Source organism: Gossypium raimondii, chromosome 4 (assembly GCF_025698545.1).
Source record: "Gossypium raimondii isolate GPD5lz chromosome 4, ASM2569854v1, whole genome shotgun sequence".
Classification (NCBI taxonomy): Eukaryota; Viridiplantae; Streptophyta; class Magnoliopsida; order Malvales; family Malvaceae; genus Gossypium; species Gossypium raimondii.
In genome coordinates, this window is record NC_068568.1 from 49,488,565 (window position 1) to 49,507,133 (window position 18,569).

The 18,569-nt window shown below is 33.5% G+C and overlaps 2 protein-coding genes across 6 annotated transcripts; one reads left to right on the forward strand and one right to left on the reverse strand.

Annotated features, from left to right (window-relative positions):
* Positions 1-6,268: 6,268 nt before the first annotated feature.
* Positions 6,269-14,466, forward strand: LOC105778854 (U-box domain-containing protein 34). The gene is made up of 10 exons (XM_052629292.1): positions 6,269-6,280; positions 9,423-9,588; positions 9,819-9,916; positions 10,042-10,163; positions 10,637-10,864; positions 11,423-11,699; positions 12,180-12,281; positions 12,376-12,804; positions 13,376-14,173; positions 14,278-14,466. Exons 1-10 carry the CDS (start codon positions 6,269-6,271, stop codon positions 14,464-14,466), a joined length of 2,421 nt encoding a protein of 806 aa, XP_052485252.1.
* Positions 10,349-18,171, reverse strand: LOC105779905 (tRNA N(3)-methylcytidine methyltransferase trm141). 5 transcript variants are annotated; one of them, XR_008195422.1, is made up of 11 exons: positions 17,904-18,171; positions 17,600-17,689; positions 17,349-17,453; positions 16,934-17,041; positions 16,693-16,764; positions 16,572-16,618; positions 16,186-16,294; positions 15,961-16,085; positions 14,865-15,381; positions 11,251-14,639; positions 10,349-10,811 (listed from the first exon to the last, which is right to left on the reverse strand). XR_008195422.1 is itself a non-coding variant. In XM_012603902.2 (9 exons), exons 1-9 carry the CDS (start codon positions 18,102-18,104, stop codon positions 15,345-15,347), a joined length of 894 nt encoding a protein of 297 aa, XP_012459356.1. In that variant the 5' UTR covers positions 18,105-18,171; the 3' UTR covers positions 14,823-15,344. The 5 variants fall into 5 exon arrangements, 4 of the variants coding, with proteins under 4 accessions (XP_012459356.1, XP_012459357.1, XP_012459358.1 ...); XM_012603902.2 differs by lacking the exons at positions 10,349-10,811; positions 11,251-14,639 and having other exon boundaries at positions 14,823-15,381; XM_012603903.2 differs by lacking the exons at positions 10,349-10,811; positions 11,251-14,639 and having other exon boundaries at positions 14,823-15,581.
* Positions 18,172-18,569: the final 398 nt, after the last annotated feature.

Sequence of the window (18,569 nt, forward strand, 5' to 3'; positions counted from 1 at the left end):
TAAATTGTAAAAATATTAACATATATATATTTAAGTCATGTAATATATAAATTTTAAAAATTATATTCGAACAATATATGTATTCGTAATAAGTAAAATTAAATTGTAAAAATATTAACATATATATATTTAAGTCATGTAACATATAAATTTTGAAAATTATATTCGAACAATATATGTATTAGTAATAAGTTAAATTAAATTGTAAAAATATTAACATATATATATTTAAGTCATGTAATATATAAATTTTAAAAATTATATTCGAACAATATATGTATTCGTAATAAGTTAAATTAAATTGTAAAATATTAACACATATATATTCCCATAATGTAATATATAAATTTTAAAAATTATATTCGAACAAAATATGTATTAGTAATAAGTTAAATTAAATTGTAAAAATATTAACATATATATATTTAAGTAATGTAATATATAAATTTTGAAAAATTATATTCGAACAATATATGTATTAGTAATAAGTTAAATTAAATTGTAAAAATATTAACATATATATATTTAAGTCATGTAATATATAAATTTTAAAAATTATATTCGAACAATATATGTATTCGTAATAAGTTAAATTAAATTGTAAAAATATTAACATATATATATTTAAGTAATGTAACATATAAATTTTGAAAAATTATATTGAACAATATATGTATTAGTAATAAGTTAAATTAAATTGTAAAAATATTAACATATATATATTTAAGTCATGTAATATATAAATTTTAAAAATTATTTTGAACAATATATGTATTAGTAATAAGTTAAATTAAATTGTAAAATATTAACACATATATATTCCCATAATGTAATATATAAATTTTAAAAATTATATTCGAACAAAATATGTATTAGTAATAAGTTAAATTAAATTGTAAAAATATTAACATATATATATATATATATTTAATATTAATAAGTTAAATAAAAACTAAAATGTGTCAAAATCATTGTTGCCTATGTATTATCTTTGCTATTTCCGTTACAGCACACAGAACTATACAAGTAGAGAAGTGGATAATGTTGTTACTTGATCGATAGAATCATCAAATTGAACCAATCCTCTCTAACATCCTTTTGTCATCACAAAACTCATAACCACATCAAAAGAAAAACTTGTAATTGATGATTTTGACAAATAATATTTTTCTCAATGTTTAGCAAACTGCTGATACAAATTAATCTAAACTAGACAACCTCCTCAAGATGGAGCAGTGGGGGAACCACTCGGTTTTTGTTTTCACTTGATAAACACTTCATTCAACAGAAAATAGCAAAACAGAAAACAAAAATAGAAAAGCGAGAAAAGCGAGAATGCGAAAAAAAAACAGAAAAGCGAAAAGCAGAAAATAAAGAAACATAAAATGAATGCGAAACATAACATGCTAGAGAAGCAGAAATTTCTGTGACCATATTCCTTTCAAAGCTGCAAGATTTGTTACCAAGTAAAAGAATTGATTTTCATGAAAGAAATCCAAACAAATAAATACATTTGATGATTTAAGCAAAGTCTAAATTATAATCCCTCATCAGTTTATAGTTTCTATTCCTAAATAAAGAAAAAGAAAACTATATATAATAAAGAGAATGAATCAAAAAATGTATATTAGTATATTATAAAAGAAAAAAATCAAAAAAAAAGATTTGAATCTCCCATTTCGATAACCAAAAATATTACTTTGCTCTTTAGAAGTTTGAACTTACAAGTTTTGAACAGTGCTGTATGATGTTCAGTTCCTTGCCACTTGTAATTGATGATTTTTTCTAATAGTAGTATAGTAGCCCTGCCATAGCAAATATTAATAGATATCATTCAATAGGTTTTGAACACTAGTTTACAATTTTCGACAGAACAACATGCAGTAAATGATTCAACATGGTAGCAATTAAAACTATATATATTATATATTAAAAATGTATATAAATTTTAAATATATTATCAAAGAAAAAAATAAAAAAATAAGATTGAATCTCAGATTTCACACATAAAATATTACTTTGCTCTTTAGAAATTTGAACTTACAAGTTTTGAACAATGTCGAAAATTGTTCAGTTCCTTGCCACTATTGGATTTTTCCTAATATTAGTATAGTAGCCCTGCCATAGCAAATGATTCAACATGGTAGCAATGGAATTTTCGACATGGTTTTGAACAATTTTGAACAATTTTGCAATTTTCGACAGAACAGCAGTAAATGATTCAACGTGGTAGCAATGGAAACTAATTGTCGACAGAACAGCAGTAAATGATTCAATTTGAAATGAGAAAATCGAAATGCTCAAAAGCCCCAAATTCCAGTAATATTCCAAAGACCCATTTACTGTACGCAATTAGCTAGTAAATATTTGTTGAAAGCCCCAAATTCCATGTCAATATTCGAAAGACCCATATTTGTTCAAATAGCAAAGATTATCCAGAAACATTCGCGCATGAAGAAGATGAAGGAAGTAGTTGAACTTACCAAACGGTTGCGGCACCAGACACGGACTGAGGCGTTGATGCAGTGAAGCAGACGGGTTGGGAGAATGAGAGGTTGTGATGCAATAAGAGATTAGGGAAATTTTAGGGGTTTGGGAGAATGAGGTTAGGGATGGGGAGAATCGGGTTTTAGCTTCAGTCAAAACGATGGGAAAAAAACGACGTCGTTTTCATCAAAATAATTAACCCATTTGCGGCGTTTATATACCAGCGCCACTAGTAATATGATCAAACGCTGTCGTTTCCCGATCAGTTAACTCTAAGTCATTGCGTTTTAGAGAAAACGGCATCGTCTCCATAAAAATTAAAACATTTTTGCGGCGTTTACTAAAAGCGCCACTAAAAGTAAATAAGAAAACGAAGCCGTTTTCCTAAACAATTTCTGTACTTTGCGGCGTTTATATACTAGCGCCACTAGTAATATGATCAAACGCTGTCGTTCCCCGATTAGTAAACTAAAACTCATGGCATTTTAGACAAAACGGCATCGTCTCCATAAAAATTAAAATAATTTTGCGGCGTGTACTAAAAGCGCCACTAAAGATAAATAAGAAAACGAAGCCGTTTTCGTAAACAATTTCTTAAAATTGCGGCGTTTATACATAAACGCCACTAAATATTAGGCCAAATGCAGTCCATTAACTCGAACTCCTAGCGTTTTAGCCCAATCGCCACTAATAATATAGATAAAACGGCATCGTTTGCGTAAATCTTAAAACATAGTTAAATTAATTTGCGGCATTTTTTTAAAGCGCCACTAAAAGCAAATAATAAAACGGCGCAGTTTTTTATCAAATGGTATGAATCTCAGCCAAAAACTGCACCGTTTTATCTCCAATATTAAGAATATTTCGCGGCGTTTGTTATAAAACGCCGCTAATGTCTATTTTATAGCGGCGTTTTTAATAAAAACGCCACTACTACATTAAATTTTCTATTGAAGCTAGTAGCTTTTGCGATTTTAATGAATAGTTTTGTTAATTTCGGTAATATTTAAAAAATTAGATAAAATTATCAATCTCAGTTTTTAAGTAATATTTATAAAAATTAGGTAAAAATAAAATTTTAGTTTTTTATTTCTTTTTATTTTTATTTTCATTTTATTTTTTGTAATTTTGACAATTTTTTTACAATTTTTACAATTCCAAATTATTATATTCAAATTATTATATATTGCATATCAATTTTAAATTAATAATCTTTACAATTTATTATTATCTCCTTTACATTTATATAAAGAACTTATTTAATATGTTAATTAAATAAGTACTAATTAATCAAATCTTAATCCCTAACCCGACTCCAAACCCATAACCTAACCACTAACCCTAAACTTTATTTAATATATAAAATAAAAACACTAATTAATCTAAACCTTAAACCATAACCCAAGCCCTAACCCTAACCCTAACCCTTAACCCTAACCTTTAACCCTTAACCCTTAACCCTAAACCCTTAACCCATGACCTCTAACCCTAACCCTAAAACTTATTTAATATATACTTAAAACACACTAATTAATCTAAACCCAAAACTCTAACCTAACACCGATTTTATAAATCCTAAACCCTAACTCTTAACATCTAACCCCTAACCTAACCCCTAACCCCTAACCCATAACCCCTAACCCCTAATCCATAAACCTTAAATCACATTAACCCTTAAACCAGAATCTCTAATCCATAATCTATAAAACTTAAAATTGTACCTCCTAAACCGGTCTTAAATCCTAAATTAATTAACCATATATATACCCTAACCATATTTATTAAACCCTAAACTATAATGATAATTAAATTAAATATTTTAAAATCAATACTATCTTATCTCTTACAATTGTATTTGAAATAATTTACCACATAAATTAAAAATCAATAGTATTTTAATTTATCCATTTTTAACAAATATTTTAAATTATTTTAAATCCTTGAGTATTAGTGGCGCTTCATAAAACGCCACTAAATCTAAAAAGCCAAAAAGCGGCGTCGTTGAAATTTGAAGTAGTTTTGCGCGCTTTCAAAACGCCGCTAATACTATTCTTTAGCAGCGTTTTACCATAAACGCCACTAATTCTAATATACATCAAAACCAAACACTGCGTTTTGGTTAAGGCATTTTGCGGCGCTTCCAAATAAACGCCACTAATTATGTTCTTTTACGGCGTTTTTTTAAAAACGCCACTAATATTAATCTACCTCAAGACCAAACGGTGCGTTTTCGTTAAGATATTTGCGGCGTTTTATCGTAAACGCCACTAATTCTAATATACCTCAAAACCAAACGCTGCGTTTTGGTTAAGGTATTTTGCGGCGCATAAAAATAAACGCCACTAATCATGTTCTTTTACGGCGTTTTTCTAAAAACGCCACTAATACTAATCTACCTCAAGACGAAACGGTGCGTTTTCATTAAGATATTTGCGGCGCTTTACCGAAAACGCCGCTAATACTATTCTTTTGCGGCGTTTTATAGAAAACGCCACAATGTCTAATATACAAATTGAACCAAACGCTGCGTTTTGGTTAAGGTATTTTTCGGCGCATCCAAATAAACGCCACTAATTATGTTCTTTTACGGCGTTTTTTTAAAAATGCCACTAATATTAATCTACCTCAAGATAAAACGGTGCGTTTTCCTTAAGATATTTGCGGCGCTTTTTGTTAAACGCCGCTAATACTATTCTTTCGCAGCGTTTTTTTATAAAAAACGCCACGAATTCTAATATACAATTGAACCAACGCTGCGTTTTGGTTAAGGTATTTTGCGGTGCTTACAATAAACGCCACTAATTATGTTCTTTTATGACGTTTTTTTAGAAACGCCACTAGTTCTTCAGGTTTTAGCGGCGTTTTAGGTTTAGCGCCGCTAATGATCGATTTTTAGCAGTGTTTGTTAATCAAATGCCACAAAAAATGCCGCTAAAAGACTGTTTTGGTGTAGTGACTGTATAATTTTAGTTGGTTTTTTGTTATGATCTAGTTAGAAATTGACTAGAATGCATTAGATATTTAAGATGAGATTTGCCTAGAAATTATTATGTTGACCACTATAGAGTGATAAGTTAGCTTTACATGGTTAGCCACATGTAAGTTTTTATGAGAACTGTGTGAGCTATGAATATCAGTAAGGCTATTATAGTGGGGGTTCTTAATTTTTCTTCCTTTACCTTATTTTTACTCTAGTAACCCATTTAAGTAAGAGTTCTTGGTTAGAGAAAGACCATCAAGTATTCCAATTATAAGAAAGAGTTGTAAAGTGTAGTGAAGGTCTTGGTGTAACCAGCTTCGTTAAAGTTATTTTGTGAGTGTCTAGTTTGTATTAATCTTCTGGGTTTTCCTCTTAGTTTTAATATATTGCTAAATTTTGGTTGTCCTAGTTTAGAATTTAGGTAAAAAGGATCTTCATGAGATATGGTATGTTGTTGCATGTAATCATCTATATGTGCATGTTAGTGACAGGAAACAAACTCGACTTCTTTAGTGTGTAAAGTCGATATCCAGATAAGATGGGCCACTGGTAGGGCATGTTAGTTGTTAACTAGAATAGCAAGTGTGGCAAACCACTGGTAAAGCATGTTAGTTGCTAGCCAGATTATCTTGAGTGCTAAGTTTCTGGTAGAGCATGATAGTTGCTAACCAACCTAGCGAAATGGGTGCTGCCTAGGGTAGGACATGTTAGTTATTAGTCATGGAAAGGATCCCTTAATTCATGGGAATATGAATGTGTTTGAAACTGTAATGTCTAGGATATCTATTCCATTATGTAAATATGGGATCTGAGGTTAGCACAAGGAAGATTTAGAGGAAGGGTAAGAAAATGTGAATTTGGGATTTGTTACATGTTATGTATGTCTGTAATTGAGAAAGAAATGTTGATTAGGAAAGTGTGATAATTTTTTTTATGTTAAGTAATATATCTGCATCCAGTGAATGTGTGGAGTACGCAACGAATCTGCTAAGTTATTGTGTTTTGGCATGTTGAATCCGCCTTAGTGAAATTAAGTTTGGTAGGTATGTAAGAATCAGTCTAACTTTATGTCTGAGATGTGAAGGGTAATTGTTGTAATAGATTGTGTTTCTGAATGAATGTATACGTTCTAATAAGACAATGTGTTCGCTGTGATGGTAGAAAAGAAAGGTATTCGCCCAAAATTAGAATTCGTCTAGGGATACTATCTGCCAAGGATAGGTATCCGCCACAGACCTACGTTGAAGAGTATACGCCATATGTTTAGGGTGTCAACTTAGTAAAAATGTGTGTATGTTTTTAATTATGTTATATTATCCTTGTTCTTGTGATTTGTCTAAAAAGGGTCAAGTATTCCTAAGTCTGGAGCTCATTAAGTTTTTTTGAACTTACTCCTTTTCTTTCTCCTCTTCCAGGTGGTGCTTCATCGTAAAGCTTGTTGAAGGGGCTCAGCCAAAAGGAGCGATCTCTTATATGAACTTCGCCTATGTTTGTTTTGTAACATGCAATATATTTTTAGGAGTGGCGTATATTGCCGTTTTGTAAATAAGATCTGTAATAAAATACCTCTTTATAAATCCTTGTTTTAAAAGCATGTTACCCTTGAAGGATTGGTTAAGCTCTGATGAAATTGGAATATGTGGTATTTTTCTAAATTGTATACGCCAAATTGTTATAAATGGAGTTTATTGTTAGTGTTGCCTTTAGGATTTTTGTGAAAGAAGCTAACTCACTCGGTATCTATAACAATTTGTTAGTTTTATTTTAAAGGCTTCCGTCAAAAGTTATTTACTAAAAATGTTTATATTATATGATTTATACCTGTTTTGGTTGTTTTAACCTCTAAAAATTTTGGGTTAATGCCTCAGCTTGTATAATATACGTCAAAAGAAAAATAAAAGTCAACTAAGTTCAAGTCTGCTTTCTGTGTAACACCTCAACTCACTGTTGGGAATTGGGTGTTACAGTGCTCGATGTTGCAACCTTGATAGCTTGGAGTCGCGACCAAATAGGCTGGTGTCATGACATCATTCCCTTGATGTCGCGACTTCGGAGAAAGGTCACTTAGGAGTGCAATTTGATGAAGGCTAACTCCTTGATTGGTGTTGGAGGTATTAGTGTCGCGACACCAAAACAATAGTGTCATGACCTTGACCACAGTGGAGGCTCTTCTTCTCGTTTTCACCTCAACCTTATTCTTGAAACAAGCTTAATTCAAACATTAAACACCTAATGACATAAACTTGCTATTTTATTCCGAAAAGTATAAAAATTGCCATAAACATTAACATTGAACTTAAAATCTAATAAGTAAAGAAACATAGTAAAAAACATCATAAAATATTTGAGAACAAACTCTTTAAATGTCTAAAGAGCTTAACGTATATAAATACGATAGATCAAGTGACAAGCCATTTTGGGTCGAACTTAAAAGATCTCAAATAACGGCTATCGCATCACTCAAACTTTAGAATAACCGGCTTATGGTTCGAGCCTATGGCTAAGCCAGTGATACCGTTACAATGAGGGAAGATATCAAGCTATTTAAGATTGCATAAGACTTGGTCCAATCTTTCGTGAATGAAAGCGTCATCGTCACTTTTGTTATTGATTCTCATAAACACTTTTAGGATAAAAAGCACTTTAAAATAAAAGCATTGCTAAACAAGATCCTTTTGAACTTTTCAAAAGTATTTTTTGAAAAAAAATGATTTGCAAAAGCACTTTTTTAGTAGAAACTTTTGTGATTAAAAATACTTTTTCCCAAAAGCACCTATAAGAAACTATGTTAAACTAAGCCTTAATCTACTGAAAAATTCCCCACCTTTTTTGTGTTGGAATCTCACTTCGTTGAAGTCTCCAATGCAACACCACGCCACATCCTCTTCTCTATTGAAATTTTTAAGAGTCTCCCTGACCTTAGCTCTGCCTTCATTATAGGGACTACCATAAGAGAAGTTGCACCTCCATGGTCGGCCTTCATCATTCTTCACAATCACGTTGATGAAATTTTTTTAAAAATTTTCAACATTGATGTTGATGGATTGCCACCACCATAATGCAAGGCCTCCTGCTCTTCCTACAGGCTCAACATAAAAGGAATTATCAAAATTAAAGCTTCTTCTCAATTTCTCTAACTTCCCCCCCTTTTTGTTTAGTTTCCATGAGAAAGATGATTTGAGGCTTATGTTTCCTATTAAAATCCTTTAAAGCCCCAATGGTAATTTGCTGGTCAATACCCCTGCAATTCTAGCTCAAAATTGTACTTATATTTTTATAGTATTGTACAATTTAAAAGTCTTTAATTTTTTAATATTATATATATTAATTATTTTAATAATGGTTATGAAATAAAAATATTTTATTAAATATATAATACAATGAATGTCATATCGAAAATTAAAAATACTATACCATCAAGAATTGCATAAATAAATCACATTACATTTTCAAAAGTAAACATAAATTCGAACCTTAGGACAGTTACGAACAACAAACATAGACCGACATGCAAAATAAAAATAATAATAATAATAATTTTTTTCAACAATGAAAAGAAAACTAATTCTATTTTCAGTTTGGTGTTGGAACAGGGAAACCATAGAGCATCGTGTGGAAGAACTATTATTATTAAGCAGTGCATGGTTAAAATTGTTTTAAATGTAATTAATGAGGAAAAAAAAGGCAGTTTTCTGGTTCAAAGCTTCCAAGAAATTTAAGAGTAAAGAGCAGAACTAATTCCCCAACAGTGAATACCTGGTAACTAGAAAAGACGAGAAAAAATGGAGAAAACAAAACTAGGAAGGCAAGAAGTTGTTTTTTTTGTTCCCTGTAAACATGGTAGCAACCCTTACCCAAATTTAGCAGAGAAAAAACAAAAAGAAGACCAAACAATGATGATATATGTTGTTTCTTTCATTCTTGTTCATGCATTACATTGTTAATCATAACGCAGTCTTTCCTCCGGCTCGCTGTGACAATGGAAGAAACCTCTGGATATACAGCCATTGCCGTCGACAAGGACAGGAACAGCCAACTTGCTGCAAAATGGGCAGTGGATCACCTGCTGAAACCCGGCTCCAAATGCTTCTTCGTTCATGTTTTAAAGAGTTTGCATCCGCGTAGGTATCCCTCTCTTTCGTCATGGTCATGATATACAATCCCTTTTGTCTATCGGTGACTATGGTTTAGCATGTGGTGTCCTTCTCAGCAATCTAAAAACTTTGTGCTGATACTTGCGGTCCATTTCTTCAATTTATTTTATGTTGTCTAGAGGAGATGGCAATGAGCAACAACATTACTTTTTTTCCCTGTTGCATTTGATATGTGTTCTTTTGGGATTTTTTTTCAGAGGAGTTTGAAGCCATACCTATGGAAGGTCGGCCGCCGTCTGAAGCTGAGATGCAACTCTACTTCCTTTCTTGCCGAGGATACTGCTCTCGAAAAGGGGTAATTTCGTTAGCAAATTAGTCTCTCAAGCCTGAAATTTTTTCTCTTGTCATCGGGTTTGATGCAAGTGGATATAAATGCCATTTTGAAGAAGCTGATTTTCATGAACACTGGGACATTTTCAGATTGAATCACATGAGATGGTCCTCCATGGCATTGATGTTCCAAGTACTCTGGTTGACTACATCAACAACAACGACATTGGAAATATCATTGTTGGTGCTTCCAGCCGGAATGTTCTTACAAGGTCTTCTCCCTCTCTCTCTTTCTCTCTCAAGAATATTATTCAATAATGTCATTTTCCTCCAGAAAATAAATGAAACCGGCTCAATAGGAACCACTATTTTGGAAGAGTAATAAGGCTCCAGTGTGAGTTATGAGAATTAGAAGTGCATGCATGATTTATTGGTCACCAGATACGGATAGAGTCTGTAGGACTTGCTAACTGATATTTGTTCTTTGAATTTATGTAAATGACATGGGGTAGTATGAACTCAGCAACATAAAAGCAAGATAAAACAAACTCTTATTTGCAGGTCAGAATAAAGAACAGAAATTCATTGCAGAAAATTGTAGTAAATTTTTTCGGCAATTACTAGTACTAGATATATTCCCCGCACATGATTGTTTCTCCTAGTAAAACTGTTTGGTATCAAGCAGTCCAAGGGTGTGGGTGTGGTTCGTGTTTTCCTAACATCATTCTGGAAATTGTCTTTTCAGGAAACTTAGAAATCCAGATGTGCCAACCAGCTTGCTCAAACTTGCACCAGAATCTTGTGGAGTATATGTCATATTGAAAGGAAAAGTTCAGGCTTCCCGATTAGCAAGCAGGTCTCAGAAATCCGAAGACAGCAAAAGCACAAACCCACACAAGTCACAGCATCTGAAAGCGCTTCTGTCCACACGTACATATGATAACTCAGAGATTGAAGACATAAGCAGGAGCAGGTAACATGAAATATACCACATTTCTTCTTGGTGGGCTATTAATTAACTGATGCAAAGTCAAAACTAACATCTCCCTAAGTTCCTAGGCCCACTATATGAGTATCAACATTAGAACTACTGAAATATATCACCATGATGTCTTAGACCTTGAGAGTTAAGACAGAAAAAGTAAGCAAGGCCTGTGACATTTATTGCATAATTTTCATCCATGGTTTAGATGCAACAGAATCTCAACAAGTTCCATTTCGGAAAATGTCACTTAAGGCTTCCATTTTTCCAGGGGGAATGAATTTCATATATCATTGCCGAAAGTAAATTAGAATTATCAACCAATGTTAATAAGATAGTACTAAGAAGCTAGGATGAAAAAAGTGAAATGATCTCACCTTCTTCTCTATGAAGAATTTTGCTAATAGTCCACTTCTTAATTTCCTGGATTGGGGTCTAAGCCTGTTGTTTTAGAACTCCAAGTATTTACTCACACCACTAGCATTGATGCAGATCCACATCCTCCCATTTCAATGGCTCGTCTTCACTGACTCGTACTAGCTCACAAAGAACTGTTTCAAGCAGTAAAGGCAGAAGTAGCGGAATAACTTCTGATAGAGTCAATGATTCCTTTCAAGTAAGACCATGTGAGAATTTGAAGACAAATAAACAAGTTACATCACCTAAAGCTTCAAAGAGAAGTAAAATACCAGATTCTCTTCATAGAATTTCCATAACAGAGAGAACAGATTTTTCAGGGCCACCAAGTTGCAGATCAACTGACATATCTAGTCACGGTTCAGAAAGTACAGCTTACAATTCCAGTTCTTTGGCCTCCCTGACTCCCGTGAGTATATTGTGATAAATTCATTTAGGAATTATGTTTGGACAAACATCAAAACATACAATGACTTCCTGAAATAACTTGTTGGCTCAAGTTTTTATGCAACAAGATCCAATTTCCATCTTGTTTGATTTGTTTTCTAGTAGATCTAACAATATTTTTACTGGCTGCTAACCTTCTGGGAGAGGTTTACAGGAAAGGAGTTCTCCAGAATCTAAAAGCCTGCACATCTATTATATGTAGCCTTCAATTAGTTTAGCTTATTGAGCTTTTTTCTCTCTAAAATGGATGAAATTCAAGATAGCATTACATTACAAATATGTAAACTATGGTTGCCTGATTACCATGAATACAGTGACTGGTGCGCTTCAGTCCAAAATGAATCTGTCTTCCTATGGCCTAAATATATGTTCCAATTCCTTATTTTATGAGTCCATTACCATATTATTGAGACATATTTCATCTTTTCCATGGGTTACATAGCGAGGCTTGGAGGTTGAGATGAAGCGACTTCGAAAAGAATTAAAGAGATCCATGGATATGTTTAAATCAGTTTGCGAAGAAGCTGTTGTAGCAAAAGATAAGGTAAGATTGGATGTTTATGATCATATGTGATCTTATCAATAAAAACTTAGCAATATACTTCCAGTTTGCTTGACTGGGCCTTTTCTTTTCCCAGCTGAAGGAGCTTCAGGAATGGAAAGAAGCAGAAGAGCGCAAATTAGAGGAAGCCAAGCTTTCTGAGGAGGCAGCAGTGGCTTTGGCAGAGGCAGAAAGGGAAAAAACCAAGGCTGCTATGGATGCAGCACAGACAGCACAACGTTTAGCAGATATGGAGGCACGGAAGAGAAAACTCGCAGAATTGAAAGCCAATCAGGAGGAAGAAGAAAAACAGAGAGCACTAGATAAGCTGGTTAACAATAAAGCTGCTTATAGAAAATACACCCTTGATGACATTGAAGCTGCGACAGATTACTTCGCGAGTGCACATAAGATTGGTGAAGGAGGATATGGGCCGGTTTTTAAAGCCACCCTTGACCATACTGCTGTAGCCATCAAGATCTTAAGGCCAGATATATCACAAGGACAGAAGCAATTCCAACAAGAGGTAACTATGCTTGTTAATCCTGTTTCCTAAGAACAATTAAACTTCATTGAATGTTACGGTGTCCCAAAACATTGGGTATCTCTTTTCTTGGTGAAGAAGTTTGAATCATCTCTTATAGTAAAACTCAAAGCTGCATTATAGGTAATCTGTCAATTGCAGTATATTTAAAACCACAGCTTCTATATATCACAATAAGAAATAAAAAAAAGTGCCAGAAATGAATGAGGTGGGCATCATTTGACATTATAATGATAGCTGAATGTAATATCTGAAATGAGTAAGGACTAGCAAAGAATGTTGAGTTAATTTCATTTTAAATTTATAGAAATGTTCCTTTTATAGCTTCTTTTAAACTTGTTCATAGTCTTATAATTTAAGATGGTAATGACTTATAAAAGCCTTTAAAAGCCCTGCCACCTAGAAAACCAACAAATATGATGTCCACAGCAATTTCTCTAGCCAAATAGAGGGGAGATAAAGAGTATGGTCTTACCTTCATGTGTTTATAGTGGCAGAACTTATCTGTCCTTCTTCCTTCCTTTCATTTGTATTAAATAAATTTGTAATGTAGGTTGAGGTTCTAAGCTGCATGAGACATCCACACCTGGTTTTGCTCATAGGTGCCTGCCCTGAGTATGGATGTCTGGTTTATGAATACATGGAAAATGGAAGCTTAGAAGATCGGCTCTTTAGAAAAGACAACACTCCCTCAATACCATGGAAAATCAGGTTTAGAATAGCGGCTGAGATTGCTACAGGCCTTCTGTTCCTTCATCAAACAAAGCCAGAGCCACTGGTACATCGTGACCTCAAGCCTGCAAACATTCTCTTAGACAAGAATTATGTGAGCAAGATTAGTGATGTTGGCTTGTCCCGACTGGTTCCAGCATCTATTGCAGATGGTGTTGCTCAATATCGCTTAACAGCAGCTCGGGGAACATTTTGTTACATTGACCCAGAGTATCAGCAAACAGGAATGCTAGGTGTAAAATCAGATCTATATTCACTTGGTGTGGTTCTATTACAGCTGCTAACGTCAAAGCCACCAGTTGGATTGACTGTCCATATCCAGGAGGCAATAGAAAAAGGAACCTTTGCAGAAATGCTTGATCCAACAGTACCAGACTGGCCCGTTGAAGAGGCTTTATCATTAGCAAAACTCGCTTTACAGTGCTGTGAGCTAAGGAAAAGAGATAGGCCAGACCTTGATTCAGTTGTGTTACCAGAGCTGAATCGCCTTAGGAATCTCGAACTTCAACATGAAGCGAACAACAGTGAGATTCAACACGAAGCCAACAACAGCGAGAAAGTTGCTTCTAAGCCACCTCTTCATATTTCAGTTCCAGAGATTAGATCACAAGAAAATCAGGTTAGTTAATGCATGAAGATTACAGTCACTAGTCTATTTTACATTATGCATAATCAAGATAAAATGACAAACAACCCTAATGTAGAAATTGCATTCAAATGTAGATCACTGAAAGAAGCGGATGGCAAAGGTTAGTATCGATAACCAGAGTGTGGAAGTCCAACATCCTTCCATCCAACAGGGGTGTTGCTGGAAAGTCAAACAGGAAGCCTGGTGAAGCAAACTGTTGGTCATTTGTAACTTGTACCGGACCTCCTCAGCAGTTGAGAAGAGCCAAGTCATTTTCATCATAGAAGATAAAAGTCGTTGCAGTGCCTGTAGACCTGGAGTAATTCTAGAGATCACCCTGAAATTTTTCCTATGGATTAATACTTATACTTCTATTTCTCATTCTTGCTAACATGGAAAATCCACCTTGGAGGCTTGAAGACGATATCTTTTGATTATAAACCTATATAATTAGTTCCTGCAGATTGTTTGAACAAATTGATGAGTTTTAAAATGTACCGAGTTACAGTTTCTTTAATGGTTGATCTCCATAAAAAGTAATTGCAAAATGTTAATTAGTACACAGTGGCACTAATTAACGTGAAACTTATGATCAAAAGTGTAACTAATACTTTTTTTTCTTAAATCATTCAAATTAATGTATTAAATGCAAAAAACTTTATTAATATATTGGTCAACCAACCGGTCCATTTGCAAAGTCTGCATCACATCCAGAACCTAAAATTTCCAGTAGCACGACAGGAGGTTTACTGGGAACAGAAAGGCCAACCATCTGCATCTACTGATGTCTTAAATAGCGGCCAACAAGGAGGATCCTTTCCTTCTTTTTAAATAAGAGAAAAGAATAATTTCTTAATGTAAGTTGAATATCAACAGCAAGCGGGATCCTGTCTGCCAGACTGCCACAACTAATTTGATAAAAGTTGACCTTTTCCTTCCATGGATTTTAGGCAATGGAGTTCTAACATAGGTCCCATGCCGACCCTCACATCAGGGATGGTCAAGCTTCAAGTATGGAGCATCTGAAGCAAAAAAATATATTGGGACTATAACACCCAGCCACAAAAACACCCAAACCTGGCTGTGGCTGATCAATGAGCACTCAATATATGAATCACAGTACTATCATCTGGGTTACATAATCTCGGCTAGCCCCGGAATATCACTCCAAATTTTTAAAAACAGCTCGTACCCAGCGCCTGGAGATTAATATAACCATTAGAATTGAAGAAACTGAAAGGAAAGCAAAAAGAACAGCAGAGAAAAAGAAATAGAACTAGTTTGCCTCCTTTAGTGTATAGCAACTAGCAAGTTCCAACAGATCTCGCGATGAGAAATTTCATTCAAAAACCAAAGTAGTTTATTCTCAACTCTTGCATGCATTTTCTTTCATCTTTTCCTGTCAAGTCATTTTCCTTTACTAAATCAGGACATCTTCTCTGCTGTCTTACCAACAATATTCATTCAATCAAGTAAACAGTCTACAAAGAATAAGAGCAGAAAGTACACAGAAGAAGAATGGTAGCACACATTATAATGTTCATGATATGAGAGTTGCAGATCTGATTCAAGGCATTAGCAACACATTGGTAAGTTCACAGGAGCTAGTGAACACATGCAGACGTATACTTTCTGAAGACTAGGGAACATCCAGGGAAAAGCAATAATATGAATGCAACAGTCGCCATCAATTACATACTTATGCCTTAGAAAATTATTATAGATAACAAGAATGGATAACTTTTAAGTTTTAAGCAATAATCAACTACTAAACATACCTATCCATAGTTATATTCTTATGACTATTCTTGATTTGCTTGCAGTATGTGCTGATATCTACAGTGTTGAAGCCAGCTTGGAAAAATAAGGTTGACAAGAAGTCCTCAGAAAAGTAAAATGAACACTAGAGACAAGAGATTAACAAACATAGAAAATCAGGCAATAAGATGCATTTTTCATGTGAAAAAAGAAAAACCATAATCTGTGCTGTACAACATACTTACAGTTCCATCACCGCGTACATAAAAGCCCTCACTTATCATCTGATTCTTGTTTTCTAGCTTCACCTTATAAGTTGAAAGCATGCAACAAAAGAAGAAAGGTGCATGCCAACTGAATTAAAACAGTTTTTTGAATTTAGGAAAAGGAGTCAAAAGACTAAGTATAGCCCAGAACAAAATCAAGGTTCCAACCAAGCAAAACAGGGGACAACAGATTGAGATGTGATCATTTCCTCTATAAAAAGTACCGTAACTTGGAAAAAAGAAGGAATTATTCAACTAAAAAAGGCCACTATTGATGCAAACCAGAAGAAACATATCACTGGCACATAAGGTGGGAACAGAAGAAATGAGACTGAAGTGGAGTACATATTTGAAGCACAACTTACTTGTGCAAAATCTCCAATGGCGTAATCTCGCAAGAGAACATAACCATCTGGCTGCAGGCAAAATATCATTTAGATTGAAGAATATATCCAGGCCATCTCAAAAGTAACATCTTAGATATACCTTTAGTACTCTTTTAATATTCTGTAATATCGAAGGCATTTTATGTGGAGAAACTGCAGAAAGCATGAAAATCTGCTTAACATGTTAGTTACCATATAGATGTTGTCCTTAATAAATGAAAACATGAACATTTCCCTTGAAATAACCAGTAAAAATTAGCAGGCAATTAGTTCTACAAATCATTAATGGTAACTAGATGCAGGATCAGAACCTCAGAATTGGGGATTTCCAGTACTCTTACCAAGGTAATTACATCAACTGAAGACGGATTAATCCTTTCAAGAAGATTGTCAACTGTAACATCACATAGAAATGCATTCACCCGATCTTCTTTGAACTCCGCATGTGACTGCATTTCAACAGTAAAAGTTAGTCCTGCCTAATCATATAAGCAACTCTTACTTACCATCTAAGCAACAACACACACCTCTTCCCCTTCACATGTCAAGCACTATTGTAAACTTAACAATTACAGTGATTAGTAATGTTCTATGAACATTATTAAGCATACATGCAAGCTCTATGCAAGTTTAGTGTACTAAGCCGGAAATGTTCAATGATGGATTGGCACAAACAGGTATTTGAACTTCTTAAATAAAGAAAATAGAAATTATGTCCCAAATGCCAAATATTCATGGTTAGAAAAGGTTGTAAACCTTAACAAGCGCGATTGCATGAGGTGAGATATCACAAGCTTGCACATAAAGTTCGGGATATGCTGCAATAAGTGGAAAGATTGTATTGCCAGCTCCACAACCAACCTGCCAGAAGAAAATGGTCAATCAAGTACATAGATTAGTAACTAAGCTTAAAATTAAGCACCATGGGAAACAAATGAGAAACCTTGTTAAATTTGAACTAACAGGTAATATACATTGCTTTAGAATCGATGAAGCATAAAGTGTACCTCTAAAAGAACCTTGACATTAGCGGAATTAGCATCATCAGAAAAGTATTGCCCCCAGTCCTTCTCCAAGTAATGTCTATCTTTGAAGAACTAAAACAACATAATAGTCAAACTCAGAATCCATGTAATATACTTTATCCTTTTGAAACGAAACAACCAGAAAGAACAAAAGCTTCACTCAGTAAATTTTCCCAGAAATGTTATATCAAAACAGAAATTCAGAAAAGGGTTTTCTGAACATACCCAAAACATAAAAGTGTTAGCTTTACAGTTATTCTTTTTAAGGGAAAAAAGAAGCAAAGACCTTGTTTTTATGGCGCTTATAGAAATTGTCCCAAAACTTGGTGGCGTTTTTCTGGTAGTACTCAGCCAAATTCGGGTATTTGCGAGCAGCTTGAATGGCCATCGGACGAAACCATGGGTCATGGCTGATGAACAGAGAAAATTGATGGCGCCAACGACAGTACCTGGGATCAACTGCTATTGCCAGTGGTACAACTGTCATTTTCAGCGTTATCCCCGGTTCTGCACTTTCCTGATTTTGTGCTTTTTATTTTCCTTTCTATCAGATAAAAAATTATTTTGAACTAAACATTTTAAAATTAAAAATTTAGTCCTTGTATTTTAGAAATTTAGTCCCTATTTTTTATATTTTAAAATTCAAATCTAATTATTAATAATATTTTATTTTTGAATTTATTGTCATGGCATTTTAAAATAATAAAAAATTTATTACTAATTAAAAAAAGATGTCATAATTAACCTAAATTTAACAGTTAGATTTGAATTTAGAGGGACTAAATTTTTAATTTTTGAAAGTATAGGGACTATAAGCATATTTTAACTTTTAAAAAATTATTAAAATAAATTTTAAAAAATTTATGTTTGAAAAAATATTTTATTCCAAAAATTTGAACATCATAATTTAGAATTAAATCAAAAGCTAATTATAGAACAACTCTTGTCTCTT

Bases quoted from the DNA above. Each gene is read 5' to 3' on its own strand.
- LOC105778854 (XM_052629292.1), top strand. The intron at 11,700-12,179 runs GTGAGTATATTG...TGGGTTACATAG, and splicing joins CTTTGGCCTCCCTGACTCCC to CGAGGCTTGGAGGTTGAGAT. The intron at 12,805-13,375 runs GTAACTATGCTT...TTTGTAATGTAG, and splicing joins AGAAGCAATTCCAACAAGAG to GTTGAGGTTCTAAGCTGCAT.
- LOC105779905 (XM_012603902.2), bottom strand. From the start codon at position 18,104: ATGACAGTTGTACCACTGGCAATAGCAGTTGATCCCAGGTACTGTCGT. The intron at 16,765-16,933 runs GTAAGAGTACTG...CATGTTAAGCAG, and splicing joins CAGTTGATGTAATTACCTTG to ATTTTCATGCTTTCTGCAGT. The intron at 15,382-15,960 runs GTATGTTTAGTA...ATTAATCTCCAG, and splicing joins AAGAATATAACTATGGATAG to GCGCTGGGTACGAGCTGTTT.